General features: G+C 50.4%; 1 protein-coding gene across 1 annotated transcript in view; it reads left to right on the forward strand.

Moving 5' to 3' along the window:
* Positions 1–18,813: 18,813 nt before the first annotated feature.
* LOC137432775 (nicotinamide/nicotinic acid mononucleotide adenylyltransferase 2) overlaps positions 18,814–20,555 on the forward strand; it is a 38,150-nt gene continuing 36,408 nt past the window's right edge. The window contains exon 1 of the mRNA XM_068124975.2: positions 18,814–19,188. Within this exon, the coding sequence (XP_067981076.1) occupies positions 19,104–19,188 (85 nt within the window). The 5' untranslated portion in view covers positions 18,814–19,103. The remainder of the gene's footprint in view (positions 19,189–20,555) is intronic.

Consider the following 20,555-nt stretch of genomic DNA (forward strand, 5'->3'; position numbering starts at 1 on the left):
GATATTCCATTACATGCTCAGCTGTTGTAGGATCTGCTCTCTGACATCATCTGTGACGTCATGTTGTTCGTTATTCATGTTTGTGCATCTGGGGGGGGGGGGGGGGGCGGGTAGGGGGGCTGCTCCATGAAGTACACACACACGCAGACTGGAATGTTTCAGGATGGCAAACCCCTGTTAAGGCTTGAATGATACTATCATTTTGTCAGTTCTACTTTTGCAAATTTGGTGTACCGGGTGAGGTGACTCCGTGTACGTACTCAGTGGACAGCCCCTCAACTTGTGATACTGCCAACACTGCTTACTGCCAGGTTTATGATTCTGATTTTGGAGTGTTGTACTGGCAACTTGTGATGCTGACATACATACTGCTGATTTGTGTTGGTGGATTAGGATACTGCTGATTTGTGATGTTACTTGGGATACTGCTGACTTGTGATGGTGACTTTGGTTGGATAGTGCCGTGAGAGTGTCCTCGGTGGCTGTGGTCGTCTGCAAAAGATTGATTCTTACCCGTAAATTTATCAGCAACAGAAAACTGACAAAACTGGTTTTGGGGGCGTTGAAGCCTTTTTGGTATTAATTTCATTATTATGCCACATGATACTTGCCATAAGAATGACATTCTGGTCATTTCATACCACTTTTACTTGTCTAAAAGTGACATTTGGATTGATCTGTTTTTGACAAAAAAACGACCCATGGACTTATCTGTTTTTGCGGGAAAACGTGTTCAAAATCACCAAAAATTTATTTTTCTAATAAATTTTAATTTTTGAAATCCTGCCGTTTTATTATCTCATATTTACTGATTAAGATATAGCCCATGTCATTTTTATGGGTTTCACTTGGAATGCACAGCAGAAAATCTTGATTTTCTCATTTTAGCAACAATGGATATATTGTGGCGGACACAAAAGCCCACTGGCGTGGTGACATCATTCCACGCACGAAGTGGGCTGTGGCCACGCCCGAGGGGTAGGCGTGGCCTCATGATATACACCGGGCGCCCAGCCCGGAGGAGTTCAGTGTTACAGTGTAGTCTTACAATAAAGACATTTATATGTTACCGCTTGTCCGCTTCCTCCTTGCTCACAAGCAGCGCGCGTAACGCCGCGCTTTACTGGTGACCCTCGACGTTGGATCTGCCGGAGCGATCCTTCCACACGCGACGCCATCGCCATGGCCGCCTTCGTCAAACTTCCGGAATTTTGGGAGGCTCAGGCCGAAGTCTGGTTCGTCCAGGCCGAAGCCCAATTTCAGCTTCGGCGCCTCACCAACGACGACCTGCGCTACTGCCATGTCGTCGCCTCCCTCGGGCCCGGCACGGCCGCTCGAGTTGTGTCCGTCCTTCGCCACCCACCGGACGGCCACAAGTACGAGGCACTCAAGCGGCTACTCCTAGCCACGTTCGGCCTCACGGACGACGCACGGGCCGATCGCCTCCTGGATCTCCCCGAGCTCGGTGAGACGCGCCCGTCGGTCCGAATGGACCATATGCTGTCACTGTTGGGCGACGAAGCCCCCGGTTCGCTATTCCGGGCGCTTTTCCGTCGCCAACTTCCAGCGCAGGTTCGCCTCGCGTTGGCCGGGACCGGGCTAACGGAACCCCGAGCATTGGCGGCCGAGGCGGACAAGTACTTCGCCGCTTCGGACACGCGGGCGAGCGTTGGCGTGGCCGTCACGGCCTTCGACGCTGATGTTCCACAGCATCATCTTCTACAGCACGCTGATGTTCCACAGCATCATCTTCTACAGCACGCGGATGTTCCACAGCATCATCTTCTACAGCACGCTGATGTTCCACAGCATCATCTTCTACAGCACGCTGTGGTTCAGCAGCATGCTGATACGCACCTCGTGAACGCCGCCACGCCCCGCCCACCGCCGCGGCGAAAACCGCCACCGCGGGGAAACCCGTCGACTCCACCGGCCTGGCGGAGCCAGCCGCGCTCCTCCAGCTCCACCACCTGGTGCTGGTTCCACGCCAAGTTCGGCCACGAAGCTCGGCGGTGTCATCCGCCGTGCTCCTTCAACGGGTCGGGAAACGCCCGGGCCGGCGCTCAATTGTGGCGATGAGCGCCGGCCGTTCGAGCAGCCTGCTGTTCATAACGGACACCTTCTCCGGGCGCCGTTACCTGTGCGACACGGGAGCACAGGTGAGTGTCATTCCCGCCGGCACGTCAGACAAGCACGCCGCGGGTGGGGGCCCCGCGCTGCTTGCCGCGAACGGGACGCCCATCCGTACGTACGGAAAACGCTGCCTCTCTCTGCGGTTTGGAGGGCAGGTTTTCCGATGGACGTTCGTCACCGCCGACGTGCCCATGGCACTGCTTGGCGCGGACTTCCTGTGCGCTAATGGGCTCCTGGTCGACGTCAAGCGCAGACGGCTTGTCCAGGCCGAGACGTTCAGCTCGCTCGCATGTGCGTTGCCCAGCTCAACGAGCGGCTTGCCAAGCGGCTTGCCGAACGATTCGGTTCCGGCCACGTTGGTCTGTACGCTTCCGGCAGCGGACGCATTCACCCGCCTCCTCGCCGGCTTCCCGGCCCTCACGCGGCCCACCTTCTCGGCGGGGGCCGTCAAGCACGGGGTGGCCCATCACATCCCCACCGTCGGGCCACCGGTCTACGCCCGGGCACGCCGCCTCGAGCCGACGAAGCTGGCGGTGGCAAAAGCAGAGTTCGCTACCCTGGAGCGACTCGGCATCGTTCGGCGCTCAGAGAGCGCTTGGGCGTCGCCGCTGCACATCGTGCCGAAGCCCGGCGGGGGATGGCGACCGTGCGGGGACTATCGCCGTCTCAATGACGCCACGACTCCCGACCGCTACCCCGTCCCCCACATTCAGGACTTTTCCGCCCGTTTGGCGGGCAGGTCCTTCTTCTCGAAGGTGGACCTCATACGCGGCTACCATCAGGTCCCCGTCAGGCCGGAGGACGTCCCGAAGACGGCGGTCATCACGCCATTCGGACTCTTCGAGTTCCTGCGCATGCCCTTCGGTCTGAAGAATGCGGCTCAGGCGTTCCAGCGACTGATGGACAGCGTCCTGCGCGACTTGGATTTTGTCTACGTCTACCTGGACGATATCCTCGTCGCCAGCGCGTCCCGCGAAGAGCACCTACGCCACCTCCGCACGCTCTTCGAACGCCTGGGCCAGCATGGCCTGATTGTGAACCCCGCAAAGTGCCGGTTCGGCGCCGCCACAATCGATTTTCTGGGGCACCGTGTCACCAGGCACGGAGCCGTCCCCCTGCCGGCCAAGGTGGAGGCGGTGAAGGGGTTTCCGCGCCCCCGCACGATCAGAGGGCTGCAGGAGTTCCTGGGCATGGTGAACTTTTACCATCGGTTCCTGCCCCGTATCGCCCAGCTCCTGCGCCCCCTGCACGAAGCTCTCCGAGGTAAGCCGGGCAAAGGCGACGTTACCTGGACCGAGCAGATGGACACGGCGTTCACGGGCGCGAAGCTCGCTTTGGCTAACGCCACCATGCTCGCGCACCCGGCGCCCGATGCACCGATCGCCCTCACCACCGATGCCTCGGACTACGCGGTGGGCGCGGTGCACGAGCAATGGGTGCGTGGAGCTTGGCAACCACTGGCGTTCTTTAGCCGGCAGCTTCGCCCGCCCGAACGCCGTTACAGTACCTTCGACCGCGAGTTGCTCGGACTTCACTTGGCGGTCAGGCACTTCCGTCATCTGCTCGAGGGCCGGGCGTTCACTGCCTTCGTCGACCACAAGCCGCTGATCTTCGCGATGGGCAAGGTCACCGAGCCGTGGTCGGCCCGGCAGCAGCGTCACCTCTCGGCCGTGTCCGAGTACACGACGGACATCCAGCACGTCGCGGGGAAGGACAACCCGGTTGCGGATTGCCTTTCCCGGGCCGTCGCCCACGCAGTCCACCTTGGCATCGACTATGCCCGGATGGCAGCGGACCAGGCCGCTGACCCCGACGTCCAGGCCTTGCGGACCGCCGTCACGGGCCTCTGCGTCACCGAGGTGCCGTTCGACGGCGCGGGCGCGGCCCTCTTGTGCGACGTCTCCCTCGGGCGTCCTCGCCCCATCGTGCCCGCGGGCTGGCAGCGCCAGGTGTTTGACGCCATCCACGGCCTGTCCCACCCGGGCGCGAGGGCCTCCCAAAGGCTGATCGCCGACAAGTTCGTCTGGCATGGCCTCCGGAAGGCCGTCCGCGGCTGGGCCAGGACGTGCCTCGCGTGCCAGCGCGCCAAGGTGCACCGGCACACCCAGGCCCCGTTGGCCCCGTTCACGGTGCCGGAACGCCGGTTTGACCACGTCCACGTGGACCTGGTGGGACCTCTGCCCCCCTCGCGGGGTTTCACCTACGTCCTCACCATGGTGGACCGCACCACCCGGTGGCCGGAGGCCGTGCCCTTGGCGTCGACAACGGCGGCCGATGTCGCGCAGGCTTTCATCGCCACCTGGGTCGCCCGGTTCGGCGCCCCCTCAGACATCTCATCCGACCGCGGCCCCCAGTTCACCTCGGAGCTCTGGGGGGCGGTTGCGCAGGGGCTCGGGGTCCGGCTGCACCGAACCACGGCCTACCACCCCCAGGCTAATGGCCTGTGTGAGCGATTTCACCGCTCATTGAAGGCCGCGCTCCGGGCCACCCTCCGCGACGGCGGCTGGGTCGACAGGCTCCCCTGGGTCCTGCTGGGCCTCCGGACGGCACCCAAGGAGGACCTGCGCGCATCCGCGGCGGAGTTGGTCTTCGGGCAACCGCTGCGGGTGCCGGGCGAGTTCCTCCCCGACTCCACGGCACCATGGTCCGCGGCACAGCAGCGCTCCGCTCTGCAAGAGACCGCCCAGAGGTTCGCCCCGGTGCCAACGGCATGCCACGGGCACCCACCGACGCACGTCGCCCCGGAGCTTCGCACGGCGGAGTACGTCTTCGTCCGCCACGATGCCCATCAGACACCACTGCGGCCCCCGTACGACGGGCCTTTCCGCGTGCTGGAGACCGGGGCGAAGCACTTCACCCTGGACATCGGCGGTACTCCTGACCGCGTTTCGGTAGACCGCCTCAAGCCGGCCCACCTCGATGTGGACCATCCACCGCCAGTGGCCCGACCCCCACGTCGGGGCCGCCCTCCTGCGGGCGGACCCCCGGCACCGCCCAGCCCCGCCGCCACGGCGCCCCCCGGTCCTGCACCCATCCCAGGGGCAGCCAGGGGCATCCCACCTGGTATCCCTGCACCCCGGACGCCGCCGATCGCCAGGGGGCGCTTCGGCCGGGTCATTCGTCTGCCCCGCAAACTGGCCCTCCAGGTGCGCGGGAATTCTGGGGGGGCGCGTGTGGCGGACACAAAAGCCCACTGGCGTGGTGACATCATTCCACGCACGAAGTGGGCTGTGGCCACGCCCGAGGGGTAGGCGTGGCCTCATGATATACACCGGGCGCCCAGCCCGGAGGAGTTCAGTGTTACAGTGTAGTCTTACAATAAAGACATTTATATGTTACCGCTTGTCCGCTTCCTCCTTGCTCACAAGCAGCGCGCGTAACGCCGCGCTTTAATATCTGTTTTTGCATCTGAACTCTTCAGATAGACTCCTGACGAACTCTTCCTATATAAACGTGCGGCTCCGAAGTAACATGGCAGCATGTGCAAAGCGTCTGAGAAACAGGTGTAGCAGCCGCTTCCGTGTTACAGATTCGGCGCGCACTCTTCACACATAAACGTGCGACTGAGAAAGACGTGTAGCGGCCGCTTCCGTTTTGCAGAATTCAATCTTTTTTCAAAATGAGCGCCATGTACTGTTTAGATTTTGATGATTTGTGTGTGATATGATTTAACGGATATGAATCGTTTAAAATAAAAAAGCCTTCAATTTCTGATATTTTGCCTTTTTGAAGCCCAACCCATAGGGCGGGTACCGTTGCTAGTAAGTTGAATTTGACAAAAGTATTTGGTCTCCACAATTCTTTATTTCACTGTTAATATCACAGAACTTTTGTTTTTGATTCAGAACTTAATATATCCTTTTAAATCAGAAAATAAAAAGAAATGGCATTGACAAAATTATTGACACCCTAGACTTAATATTTGGTAGCACAGCCTTTGGACAAAATAACTGCAGTCAAGCGCTTCCTATAGCCATGAATGAGCTTCCTACACCTCTCCACTGACAGTTTGGCCCATTCTTCTTGTGCAATTGCTCCATTTCTCCCAGATTTGAAGGGTGCTTTCTCCCAACTGCTGTTTTCACATCTCCCCACTGGTGTTCAATGGGATTTAGATCTGGTCTCATTGCTGGCCACTTCAATACAGTCCAGCGTTTTGTCTTGAACCATTCCTGGGTGCTTTTTGAAGTGTGTTTGGGGTCATTGTCCTGCTGCAAGACCCATGACCTTCGACGGAGACCCAGCTTTCTGACACTGGGTTCAACATTGTGCTCCAAAATGCCTTGGTAATCTCCTGATTTCATGATGCCATGCACACATTCAAGGCAACCAGTGCCAGAGGCAACATATCAACTCCAAAACATCACTGACCCTCCTCCATGACTGCAGGGAAGGTGTTCTTTTATTTGAAGGCTTCATTTTGTTTTCTGTAAACATAGAGATGATGTGCTTTAAAAAGAAAAGCTCTAATTTGGTCTCATATATCCACAGGATTCTCCCAGAAGGATTTTGGCTTGTTCAGGTGTATTTTGGCAAACTCCAGTCGAGCTTTCTTATGTCTCTCTCTCAGCAGTGGGGTCCTCCTGGGTCTTCTACCATAGAACCCCCTTTCCTTGTGTTGGCGACGGATGGTGCGAGTTGAAACTGTCATACCTGTGTCTGAAAGTCAGCTTGAATCTGTTTGGTAGTTGATCAAGGTGCTTTAACCACCATTCGAACAATCCTTCGTTGCAATTTTCGATCAAGTTTTCTCTTGCGGCCACATCCAGGTCGGTTGACTACAGTGCCATGGGCCTTAAACTTACTGATAACATTGCGTACGGTGGACACAGGAACATCAAGGTCTCTGGAGATGGACTTATAGCCTTGAGATTGTCCATGCTTGGCTACAATCTTGTGTCTGACCTCCTCACAATTCTCTGGTTTTCTTTCTTTTCTCCATGCTCATTATGGTACACACAGTGACACAAAACAGCAGAATGACTCCTTTTCTCTATTCAAACTGGTTGAATGAGTGATTTTTATATTGCAGGCACCTGCAACTCACCACAGGTGAGTTCAATTCCAAAATAAAGTAGAATCACCTGCTTGAAATCTAATTATTTCTAACAACTTATAAAAGGTGCCAATAATATTTTCCGGCCTATTTTAGGATTTCTGTGTGGAAAAAGCTAAGATTTAGTATTTTTTCAGTTTTTTTTGTTTTGTTCCACTGCAAACCAAAGAAATGCATGTGAATACCAAAATACTTTTTAATATCAACAATTTTCTTGAAGAAATGGTTCATTATTTGAAAAAAGTGCAAATGTTTGTGTCTTCGTCAATTTCTACTCGCTTTTTATTGTGCATGTGTTGCAGTGTGTTTTCCAGTTGGTGTTGATTTGCAATTCTTGCAAACTTTTGTATAATTTAATCGTTTTCTGTCCCACCGCGTGCGCGGCCTGGTTTCTCTCGGCTTCCCTACCCCCATACGTGTTCTGTGAATTTAAGTTCTTTCCTTCGCTGTATTGCTTATTTCTTAGATTTTCTCTTCTCCCCCTAACTACCCCGAACATCGACCACTTGTCTAACGTTTTAAATCTCTTCAAAGTCTCTTCACGTCTCTTCTCGTCACGTCACGTCTCTTCAAAGCTGTCCATGCGCGCACGCTTTCGAAGTTAAGTAACTTTTCACAATTGTGTTTTTGTCGAAACTGTATCTTTCCTTCGGTGTGTGAAACTATTGGTGTGTCTTTAATAGTATTCTTGGTGTTGGTTTTTCATACCTGTGTACAGAATCGTCGGTTAGTTCGTGTCACGTATTCTGAGGCCCAGTGTAGTACTAGTAGGCTACCGTGTCTGACCTTGGCTTGAGGCTTTGTTTCTGTCTCAGCGGTTCTTCGATTGCGCTCACAATTACTTTCGGTCTCTATTTTTCACGTTTCACATTCGGTCTCTGTCTCTGTTCTCATCTCAACTAAAAAAAAACAATAAAAAAAACAGAAAATATTCCCTTCTCTGTTCTTATCCGTTGTTCGTTCTTATTTGTTCGTTGGTTCTTCGACCACGTTGTTCGTGATCACGTGTTCACGTCGTTAAAAAAAGTTTCAACTGTCCCCTGAAGAACTGTATTCTGTCATATACTATAACACCTTTTTCTTCTTCTTCTATAAAAGGAGGCTTTCGACTTGCTCACCAAATCTATTCATTCCAAAAAAATTTTCCATCTCTTACAGTTACAGTGCCTCTTTCATACATTCCCTAAACTCTCCAGAACTCCACCCATCCTTCAGCGTCCTCAAACGTATTTTTGACTCGAAGGTCTCAAGAAACTCATTTTGCAATAAATGTTCGTTTCCCATTAATCGTACATTTTTCAAAATCCAATCTCACCCCTCCCCTCCAAATCTTCCCCATCACCCCTTCCCTCCAAAACTTCCCCATCACCCCTTCCCTCAAAAACTTCCCCATCACTCCTCCCCTTCAAAACTTGCCCATCACCCCTCCCCTCCAAATCCACCCCCTTGCCCCTCCCCTCCAAATCTTCCCCATCACCCATCTCTTTCAAATATTCCCCCTTGCCCCTCCCCTCCAAATCTTCCCCATCACCCATCCCTTTCAAATCTTCCCCCTTGCCCCTCCCCTCCAAATCTTCCCCATCACCCATCCCTTTCAGATCTCCCCCCTTGCCCCATCCCTCCTAAACTCCCCCCACACCCCTCCCCTCCGATACCTTCACTCACTCCTCCCCTCCTAGACTCCCCTCTCACCCCTCCTCCTCAAAGCGTCCTCCCCGCTCCTTCCCCCTACCAACTTTCACCTTCATCTCCCTCAACCTTCTGCCTCACTCTTCCCCCTCCTCAAATAACACCTCACTGCGCCTCACCCAATCACCATCAAACCTTTTGTCTGCCCCATTCTTCCCTTTCAGCAAGCTATTCTGAAATCTCTGACACACCTTCAACAGCTCTCCCTACCTCTTCCTCCTCTTCCACATCTTACCCTACCGCCCCCCCCCCCCCCGTTCTGTATCCGATGCTCCCCCTTCCTCTTCTTTAAGAGTATGGACCTCAAACATCCGGGGCCTTCGCTCAAACTTGACTGATCTCTCCATACAGGTTGCTTCTGACAAACCAGATGTGATCTGCTTAACAGAAACTTTCCTCCTTCATTATGTCTCTGATTCCTTGGTATCTCTCCCAGGTTACTCCCTCCTCCGGTATGATAGACCTGAGCTTCGTCCTGGAGGGGGGGGGGGGGGGGGGGGGGTTTGCTATCTTTATAAAAAACTCTCTTCCTCACTCGCCCTGCACTGCCCTCTCTCCACCTCACCCCCAGGAATACCTTTGGCTACGGCTTCCCCTTCGCTCCCACCTTTTGTTCATATGTGTGTTGTACCGTCCACCAAACAGTGATGACTCCATCTACATCTCGCTGTCTGATAATATGGACCAACTTCTATCTACCCATCCCAACTCTCTCTTCCTCATATGTGGTGATTTCAATTGTCACCATGCCAGTTGGCTGGGTGTGGGTACCTCTCTCACCAGCCATGGCTCTTCAGCAAAGGACTTCTGTGACTCACTGGGACTAACACAATCTGTCAATTTCCCGACCCGGATCTCAGTCAACGGAGCATCTTCTCTTCTGGACTTGGTTATGACTAACTTCCCTGAAAATGTCTGCTGCTCTTCTTCTGCTCCAATCGGCTCATCTGATCATGTGCTTGTTAAAGTAGACATCTCTCTGACCATTCTCATAGAGCCTCCTCAGCGTCGACGAGTCTGGCATTTCAATCAGGCCAACTGGCACGGTCTTCAAGCAGCCATCAATCATCTGGACTGCTCTCCCATCTCTACCGCCTCTGACATCAACTCATCCTGGGAATTCTTCCAAAGTAAATTGCTCTCTCTCATGCACAGTTTTATCCCATCTCGTCTTCAGTTGTCATACCCTTCCTCCCGTCCATGGTACATGGAATCTTGTGGTGAGGCTATTGCCCAGAAACAACTTGCTTTCGTCTCCTGGAAAGCAAATCCAACGGAAGGAAATCTCATTTCCTTTCACAAAGCCCGTAACAAGTGTGTGTCCACCCTCAGGAGAGCCAGGAAACAATATCTCTCCGTTCTCAGGACAGAACTCTCTTATCTGTCTCCCTCTTCCAAATCCTGGTGGCATCTGGTCAAATCTGTTTCTGGAGTTTGTTCCCCCTCCATCCCCTCCCTCACCTCAAATGGCCACACGGCTGACTCTGCACGTGAAAAAGCTGAATGCCTCAACTCTGTGTTTGCCTCTAAATCTTGTGTCCCAAACCCATCCCTCTCTGTACCCACCGTACCCAGTCGTACCCAGCTGCTCCTGGACTCTGTATCCTTTCCTCCTGACTAGGTGGAAAAGTTTCTGTCAACCCTCGACTCTGATTCTGCAACTGGACCTGACGGCATCAGCTCACGGGTCCTAAAATCTTGTTCTTCCGCTCTTTCACTCCCTCTCTCTGTTCTCTTCACCCTCTCTTTTGCTCAAGGTCATCTGCCATCTGTTTGGAAATCTGCCAACATCACCGCTTTGCACAAAAAGGTGCAAAAACAGATCCAAGCAACTACAGACCAATCAGCCTTCTCCCAATTATCAGCAAAGTCATGGAATCCATCATTGCTTCAGATATGAAATCTTTCCTCTTCTCCAATGGCTTGATCTCTGATCATCAATTTGGTTTCAGACCTGGTCACTCTACTCTGGACATGCTGCTTCTGCTTTCTCAACAATGGATGGAGGTCCTCAATGCCAAACAGGAACTTAGAGCTGTCTCCCTTGACATATCACGTGCCTTCGATACGGTCTGGCACCCTGCTCTGCTCACCAAACTCTCCTCTTTTGGTGTCCATGGAAATCTCTACGCATGGCTGGCGGACTTCCTCTCTAGTCGTAGTCAACGTGTGGCCCTGAATGGGTTTCTCTAATCTCCTCTTCCTGTTCAGGCTGGAGTTCCCCAAGGCAGTGTTCTGGGCCCTGTGCTTTTTCTGGTCTTCATCAATGATCTCTCTGACTCTCTTGAAAATCCTCTCTATCTCTTTGCTGATGACTCTACTCTCTGTCGCTCCATTCTTCATCCCTCAGATCGGCAGTCTGCAGCCTCCTCACTCTCTGCAGACCTTGAAAAAATCACAGACTGGGCAAACAAGTGGAACATGTCTTTCAATCCTGACAAATCTCACACTCTTACGATGTCTCTCCGAAAAGACCGACTGGACAACCCTCCCATCCACTTTCTGAATAATCCTCTCCAACAAGTTCTGTCACTCAAGATTTTGGGTCTCACTATCTGCCATGATCTTTCCTGGGAAAACCACATTTCAAATCTGGCCTCCAAAGCCAGTCGCCGACTGGGCATCCTCCGTCGTGCGAAGTCCTTCCTTGGCACACCTGACCTCCTCACCACAAAAAAGGCTTTCATCCGCAGCTCAATGGAATACTGCTCTCCCCTCTGGGCTGGTGCTCCTGCCTCACACCTAGCTCGTCTTCACGCTGTTGAAACCAAAGCATTCAGAATCATTGGAATCTCCCGCGATGAAGCTAACTCCAAGGACCTCTCACTCACTCACCGCAGGCAGGTTGGTGGTCTTTCCGTCTTCTACCGGCTCCTCTCTGGCCTTGCCCCCCCAGCTCTCTCTGGGCTCTGTCCCACAAATATTCCTACAGGTCACACAAGATCTGCCTGCAACCCTCTTATGGTTAAACTGCCAAAATCAACACTCTCTGCTCACCTTCACTCCTTCATTCCTCTTTTCTCCCGCCTCTGGAACAAACTCCCTCACTCTCTTCAATCCCACTCCACCCTCCAGGTCTTTAAAACAGCTGTTCACCACCATCTCTTATCTTCCCCCATCCAAAACCTTGATCATTTCTACCCCCACTAATTTCACCCCAATTCCACTTTTTTGAAATACCAACTTCTGTCCTGGAAGTGCTTGGTGTCCTTGTGTTTTATACTTCTCCCACCCCCCCCCCCCCCCCCTTCCTATGCCTCCTCCCTCCAAGCCCTCTCCCTCCCACACATCTCCCTGCTCTTAAATGTTGTGTGCTTCCCCTTCTCTTGTCTTCCGCTCCCTCTTTTTATATATTTTGGTTGTCTGGTTGATTTGTTTGTGAAGTAAATGTCAGCTCTTTCACGAGCCTCGATTCAGTATACAAAAAAAAAAAAAAAAAAAAATGTGCCAACCTTTTTGGCCACGACTGTAGAGGACACGTGGTACACAGATATTATATATATATATATATATATATATATATATATATATATATATATATATACATATATATATATACATATATATATATATATATATATATATATATATATATATATATATATACATATATATATACATATATATATATATATATATTGTTGCGGTTTTTAGAACCCTCACTTTGTAAATCGTTTTTGTAAATATCCCATCATTTAAAAGGTTAAAGGTCGCACCCTCGAGTCCATATGCAACACGTAGGCCACCATAGGAACTTTAGTTATTTCCTTATTATGTGTCAGATAAGGCGTGTTCCCAATAGTTGAATCTATGTTGCATCAATCAAATAAGGAGTAGGCCCTTTCGTTCATTTTGCAGCCGCTCTCTCCGAGCTACGCCATTATGCACCCCTACAGTCGGGGCTTTTCTCTCCCCAAAATTGTCACGTGGTTTGATTAGCAGCGTTCGCTGCATTGAGCCTTCGTCACCTTAGCGCTCGCTCCAAACGCCATTGAACATGCGGTCTCAGGCCGAGGAAAAAGGGGGCGGGACACAAGAATGAGGTGTGCCCTGTCAACTCACCATCAAGGGCGGAGCCGGTGAGCCCTCGCCAACCAACCAGGGCTGAGGTGAGCTCACTGGCGGGCGTTGTTTGATGAAGCGCGCATTGATCTGTGAGCGCATTATATAAGCGCAAGTGCCAAGGCCCTTTGAGGACTGTGCCATGGACTGCTTATTGTGAAGGACTGTGCCACGGACTGCTTATTTGTATAGGACTGCGCGGAGAGAGCTCGATTACACGGACTTGGGGACTTGAGGAACTGCGTGAGGGAGCTCGTTTGATACGAACTGCCTTTGATACGAACTGCCCTTTGATACGAACTGCCTTTGATAAGAACATTGATCGGGAGAGAGAGAGCATTGGCACAAAATACGTATTACATACGCCGCATCCCAGTTCCCCCGATATCTGTAAGGTCCGCTCGCGGTCAACGACAATGACGCGCTGCGGCCCGCTTCATCACCACCACGGCACGAGTCAGGACCGGACGAGGAGCCTGGACATCTGCTTGGACCTTCCTTCCCCTACCAGCGACCATCCGGTGTGAGTGTGTCTGATTGTCCTGGGGTCGTTAAGTTAAGACTGTATAGGTAAGCTGCCCTGTGTCCCTGCTTCTTCTTCTTCCTCCTGTATATTCTTTTGTTTCCTCTTCTTTTGCTTGTAAATAATTAATAAACTCACTCTTTGTCTTTCTTCCCCTTACTCTGGTTTCCTCTTATCGATCGTTTGTCTTTTCTCGATTGAGTACCTGTGGCACGATTGGAAACCGCTCAGAATCGGGTTAGTCTTTGTTAACGGCCTGAGTCGCGGCTCGCTTCGCTCGGCGTATCCATTAACGCTGCGGCTCGGGTGGGAGTTATCTCCTCGCTTTAACGGCCGGTGGTAGTACTTAGGTACTAAGACTAATTAGGCTTACAACCCTACTTACCACCAACCGGAAGTGACGTCATAACTTCTAAAGGGACTCGGACGGCCAGCTTAAAGGACAAGGGATTAACCCCCCCCCACCCCCCTAGATCAGGGGAGAGGCCGACCCCCGAATCCGCAACAATATATATATATATATATATATATATATATATATATATATATATATATATATATATATATATATATATATATATATATATATTGTTACGGTCCGCGGTTAAGGATGGTATGTTTGCCGAGCGGAGGCACCGCGACCTAACAGTTTCCCCGATTCACCCAAACGTTGGCTGTATCGCGCCACAGATATTCAATGTGGAAAACTCTAAAACGACCGAATGTAAAGAGGAAGAAGAAGACATACAGAAGAGTAACGGGATTTATTATTTACACACACAAGCAAAAGGAGCAGTCACGGTTATGTACAGGGGAACATGAAAAAGCAGGTGACACAGTGAAAATTACTAGCTTATCTAACAGGCTTAACTTATTCCCAGGGACAAGACAAAAGACAGACTACGAACACACTTACACGGGGAATGATGATAGGAATGGCAGGTGGATGGTTCGAGGGAGAGGGAAGTCCAACGGGTCCGGCAGCATGATCAGCGCGTTGGGCAGCCGCCGTTCCTTCGCGGCCCTGCTCCAAACTGCCGTCCAGGCCCCACGCTGCTGTGGCTGCAGTTTCGGTGGCTCGAGCTGCTGTAGATGCAGTTTCGGTGGCTCAAGCTGCTGTGGATGCAACCGCCACTCTTGTCATGGACCTCTCTTTGTCATGGACCTCTCTTTGTCATGGACCTCTCTTGTCATGGACCTCTCTTGTCTTCGACCTCTCTACGCAGCTCTCCTCTGACGACCCAGCTCAGCTCTTTTGACCACTCTTGGACCTCCTACTCCGCTTTGCTCTGACGACTCAGCTCTTTTCATGGACCTCACCACGCAGCTCAGCCCTGACGACTCAGCTCTAGTCAAAACCACACAACTCAGCTCTTTTTCCTTGCACCTCACCACGCAGCTCAGCCCAGCCCCTGGTCACTCTTGCGCGCGCGCTTTTTTTAACGCCGCCGGCGATTAAGCCGCCGGCCTTCAGGACACGCCCATCGGTGTGCTCACCTCGGCCCTGGTTGGTCGCGCGACCCTCTGGCTCCGCCCTTGATGACGACGGGCGGGCACGCCTTTCTTCCCCAACCCTGCCTCGTGGCCAATGGCGGCAATTGTTGGTTGGCAATGCGAATGGCAATTGACGAAAGGGGAAATGGAGCTTTTTGGGAATGGGAATGAAGGGAATCTATCTTTTTCACTTGGTGCAATGGAGTGTCATGTTAATGGACGACAAAGCCTTAATCTAAAACACATAATAAAGATATAAGCTACTGAACAAGGGTTTTATCGTGTCCTTCAATGTGTGCTTTATGGAATTAACTACCGGGACGCCCTTTTAACCTTTACACAACACTGGAGGCAGGAGGGGCCAGAATCAACCAATGTTACACAGCAATTTACCACAATTCAACACAATAAAAAAAATACAGTCCTCATATCCGCAACAATATGTATGTATATATATATATATATATATATATATATATATATATATATATATATATATATATATATATATATATATATATATATATAATATATATATATATATATATAATATATATATAGATTTATGTTGTTGCAGATTCCCGAAGCCCGTTCCCGTTACAAAGGGGAGATTAAACCCCTTTTCCCCCCTGGGTCTTCGGGTCCGCGAGACCGAATCGCCACTTCCGGGCAAACGTGAAAAAGGGTTTCGGGACAAATTCGCACGTACCTTTGGTACCCATGCTGCAACGAAAGCGGGGATCGAGCCTCGCACGAGCCACGCTTAATCGAGTACGCCCGAGTGGAATGCGTATCACGTGACTCATGCTGTTACTTTTATTGGAACCCGATTCGCGCGGTTTTATTCGTACCCTGCGAAGCCAATGGATGGAAGGGGACAGGACGGTCAAATCAGAGGAAGAACACGATTTATTATTTATGTACAATGATCAGAATGAAAGGAAAGGGACACAGAGCAGAGCTTAAGCAGTTTAACTTATCCCCAGACAAATGGGCCCACTCACATACACGGGAAGATGGAGGAAGAATGTCCGCGCGCCGAACGCGCCTGCTTCGGTCGCTCTGGGACAGCTCACTCGTGGTGTAGCCCTCTGGCGGTCACGGCACGAATCAGGAGAAGGCAGGCAGGAGGAAATCCTCGCGGCGCGTATGCAGGCAAAGGCAGGCAGGAGGAAAATCGTGCGTCTGTGGCCCGGCGCGGGTCGTCCTTTCCAGCGCGCAATTAATACAGCACAGAGCACAGGGAACGGGAGAAAGTTCGTGTACAATCGGCAATTCAATTCGTTCTGCAACTCCACTCGCGTTCTCATCTGCCTTCTGCGTTCTCGTGCCGTCCGTTCTCGTGCGATCTCACCCGTTCCAATCTGACGCGCGTTCTCAACTCATCTCAACTGCGGAACTCATCTGAGGTGGGGGGAGGGCTCGGAGCAGGGTTATATGGCTCCGACCCGGCCCGACTCGAATGTTCCAAACCCCGCCTCTGGTCGTCGTGGTTAGCCACTCCCCTCGAGCCCTGATTGGCGGCTCGTGCTTACCGGCCACTCCTCCCGCCCCGCCTTCCTTCGGCCTCGGTCGACTTGTTCAGGCCTGCCGCGTGGTATTTCAGCGCCAAACCAAAAGCGTCAAAGCAAAGCGCCAAAAGGACACCTAATCTCACTGGCCTACTCAACGCAAAACTAAACACAGGAAAAGACTACGCTTACATTTATTAAGAAATAACTGAGCTATCGCGAGGCTTCATGTTGTGGTGTAACTAAGAGGGGAAATTAACCTTTATTTCAAAACCGCAACAATATATACTAGGTTGGCTTGGCTCGCTACGCTCGCCTCACCACGCGTCGTTACTGAAGAACAGGCTTCTTTTAGCTGAGGATAATGACTGTACCTGAGCTGCTGTGTTGTCATGATTTACACCAATCATAATACAAACAATTATTTTGCACAAATTTATTTGTAGTGTTTGTGATATTACATTTTTATAAGCAATTTAGGTTGAAGATTTAGGTTGAAAAAAAAACGATTCAAAAGAGGAAACCCTCAGCACATACATACAGGGGGGGGGGGGGGGTGCAGACTGGAAGTTTGGAACGATTACACCTCACCACCATGTAATTCAAAAGACCTCACCACCACGTAATTCAAAACACCTCACCATCACGTAATTCAAAACACCTCACCACCACATAATTCAAAACACCTCACCACGACATAATTCAAAACACCTCACCACCAAGTAATTCAAAACACCTCACCACCACGTAATTCAAAACACCTCACCATCACGTAATTCAAAACACCTCACCACCACATAATTCAAAACACCTCACCACCACGTAATTCAAAACACCTCCCCATCACATAATTCAAAACACCTCACCACCATGTAATTCAAAACACCTCACCACCACATAACTTAAAACACCTCACCACCACGTAATTCGAAACACCTCAGCACCACGTAATTCAAAACACCTCACCACCACGTTATTAAAAACACTTCACAACCACGGAAACAAAAGTTTGAGGGAGTAAGTAGTTCAGTGACAACACAGACACTGCCCAGATATGCAGATATTTTGATAGATGACTGTACATGAGTTGCTGTTTTGTCATGTTTTACACTTTACACCAATCATAATACAAACAATTATTTTGCACAAATGTATTTGTAATATATGTGATATTACATTTTATAAACAATTGAAGTTGAAGACTTAAGTTGGAATTTTTTTTTTTTATTATTCCCCCCCCCCCCCCCCCCCCCAAAAAAAAACAAATTGGGAATTTTTTCAAAAAGAAATACCCTTAGGACCTACCCACGGGAGAGATAGGTGCATATCAGAAGTTTGGTAGGATTTCACAAAAGTTTGAGGGAGTAGTTCAGTGACAACACAACACAAGACCACACAACACAGACACTGCATATATATATACAGTGTGTATATATATATATATATATATATATATATATATATACACACACACCACATTAACACAACATGAGTTGGTAGATACAGATACACCTTCCCCTCCCCCCCCCCCCCCCCCCCACTCTTATTAATTTATTTATTTCGTCCTCTGTGTCCTCTCTTTTGAAAATCAAATATGGTAACCCTAGTTATGGAGATGTTGAAATCTGAATGAGAATATTTCAAAATTTTCAAAATGTTAAATCTCACTCATTTTAAGCAGAGGTTCAAACCAAAGCATCTAACACGTGACAAAGATGATGTTTGTTACCTGACTTCCAAGCAGATTGAAGATGTCATCGGACAAATTATAGGGTGAATAGAGCAGAATGTTTGTGAAGTAAAACATGGTGTATTTTGATTAAATTAGTCAGCAAAGCGATGGGTGCTGTTGCTAGTTTATTATAAAATGGACTCACCGGGTCTATCGAACGTGTTAATCAACAAGGCCTCAAATCCGGAGCTCACGCTGGAGGAATACACCTGGAAACCGTTGAGAGAACGTGAGTGTCAACCTGAGGTGGATTAGAATAAGGTCAGTAATGTATGATGCAAAAATTAAAATCCCCTCCCATATACATTGACTGTTCTGAAGTGCTAAATCATCGTGTGAGAGCAAGAGAACCGACCGGAGCAGCAAACCGCCGTGACTGGGACACGAATCAAGCGTGAGGAAGAAAGCGCGGGAAAAGCGGAGCGGAAACGTGTGAGGAGAATCGCGTCGTACGAATCGCCCATCTAATCACGGGATGCAGCTAGCCAGTCCTCAGCACTTGAAATCTAAACTACGGGAGGGATGACTCGTAATGCAGTCCGCCGAGTGGCCGAAGAACATTACGTAGGCGGAAAAGGATAGTGGAGAGAGGAGAAGACATAATTACCCCTCCACCAGAGCGCGGTTCATTGCCATATGAAGAAGAAGAAGAAGAAGTAGATGAAAAATCAAACTGAGGAGGCAGAGGAAGGAGGATCTGGACTGGAATGAGAAGAGGGGGTGTCAAGCGAATGAACAGGTCACGGACATCACGCTGCTGAGAACGAATTACACACGACGTACCTATATAGGCGGAACGACGTACATGCGTGCGTACGGAGGAGCGATATAACCGTGTACGTACAGGCAGAGTGAGCTGGGCTCTTCGCGCGTACGTGCGGCGTAGAGCGAGCGATACCAGCGATGTCGGAAAACTGCAAAACGCACGTGATTCTTCTGGCCTGCGGCAGCTTCAACCCGGTCACAAGAGCACACGTTCACATGTTCGGTAAGGTGTGGGAACGGCAGGGTCACGTATACACGGTCTGGTAACGTGGGCAGTCTACCGCGGGAAGGCTTCCATCATCATCATGAGAGTGACTGGAATACCGGGTTTGTATCGGTAAATACACGAGCGGTGTCCTGTAAGGTAAGATGATGCTGTTTGGTGCCTTTCAGGTGTAAATTTACTGCATTCCATCCTCGTAGCGTGTGGTGTCATGTTTACCAACGTCCGTGCTCTGTTCGCTTGTTTCCGGCGTTATTTACAATACGGAGGAGTACCCAACTGGGGTTTTTAATACCCCGGCTCCCTGAGTACTCATGTTCGCATGTGTAATACCCATGGTACTTATGCTGGAAATGTGCATATTATAATCCCCCTGGTACTCGCAAGGTAAGCATTATAAGTAAAATCCACCCTGATACTCACGAAATAAGCATTATAATCCCCCTGATACTCACGAGGTAACCATTATAATCCCCCTGATACGAGGTAATCATTATAATCCCCCTGATACTCACGAGGTAACCATTATAATCCCCCTGATACTCACGAGGTAACCATTATAATCCCCCTGATACTCACGAGGTAACCATTATAATCCCCCTGATACTCACGAGGTAACCATTATAATCCCCCTGATACGCGGTAACCATTATAATCCCCCTGATACGAGGTAACCATTATAATCCCCCTGATACTCCCGAGGTAATCATTATAATCCCCCTGATACGAGGTAACCATTATAATCCCCCTGATACTCACGAGGTAACCATTATAATCCCCCTGATACGAGGTAACCATTATAATCCCCCTGATACTCACGAGGTAAGCATTATAATCCCCCTGATACGAGGTAACCATTATAATCCCCCTGATACTCACGAGGTAACCATTATAATCCCCCTGATACTCACGAGGATAGCATTATAATCCCCCTGATACGCGGTAACCATTATAATCCCCCTGATACGAGGTAACCATTATAATCCCCCTGATACTCACGAGGTAAGCATTATAATCCCCCTGATACGCGGTAACCATTATAATCCCCCTGATACTCACGAGGTAACCATTATAATCCCCCTGATACGAGGTAACCATTATAATCCCCCTGATACTCACGAGGTAAGCATTATAATCCCCCTGATACGAGGTAACCATTATAATCCCCCTGATACTCACGAGGTAAGCATTATAATCCCCCTGATACTCACGAGGTAACCATTATAATCCCCCTGATACTCACGAGGTAACCATTATAATCCCCCTGATACGAGGTAACCATTATAATCCCCCTGATACTCACGAGGTAACCATTATAATCCCCCTGATACGAGGTAACCATTATAATCCCCCTGATACTCACGAGG

This window comes from Myxine glutinosa, chromosome 8 (assembly GCF_964187855.1).
Source record: "Myxine glutinosa chromosome 8, kmMyxGlut1.1, whole genome shotgun sequence".
Lineage (NCBI taxonomy): Eukaryota > Metazoa > Chordata > Myxini > Myxiniformes > Myxinidae > Myxine > Myxine glutinosa.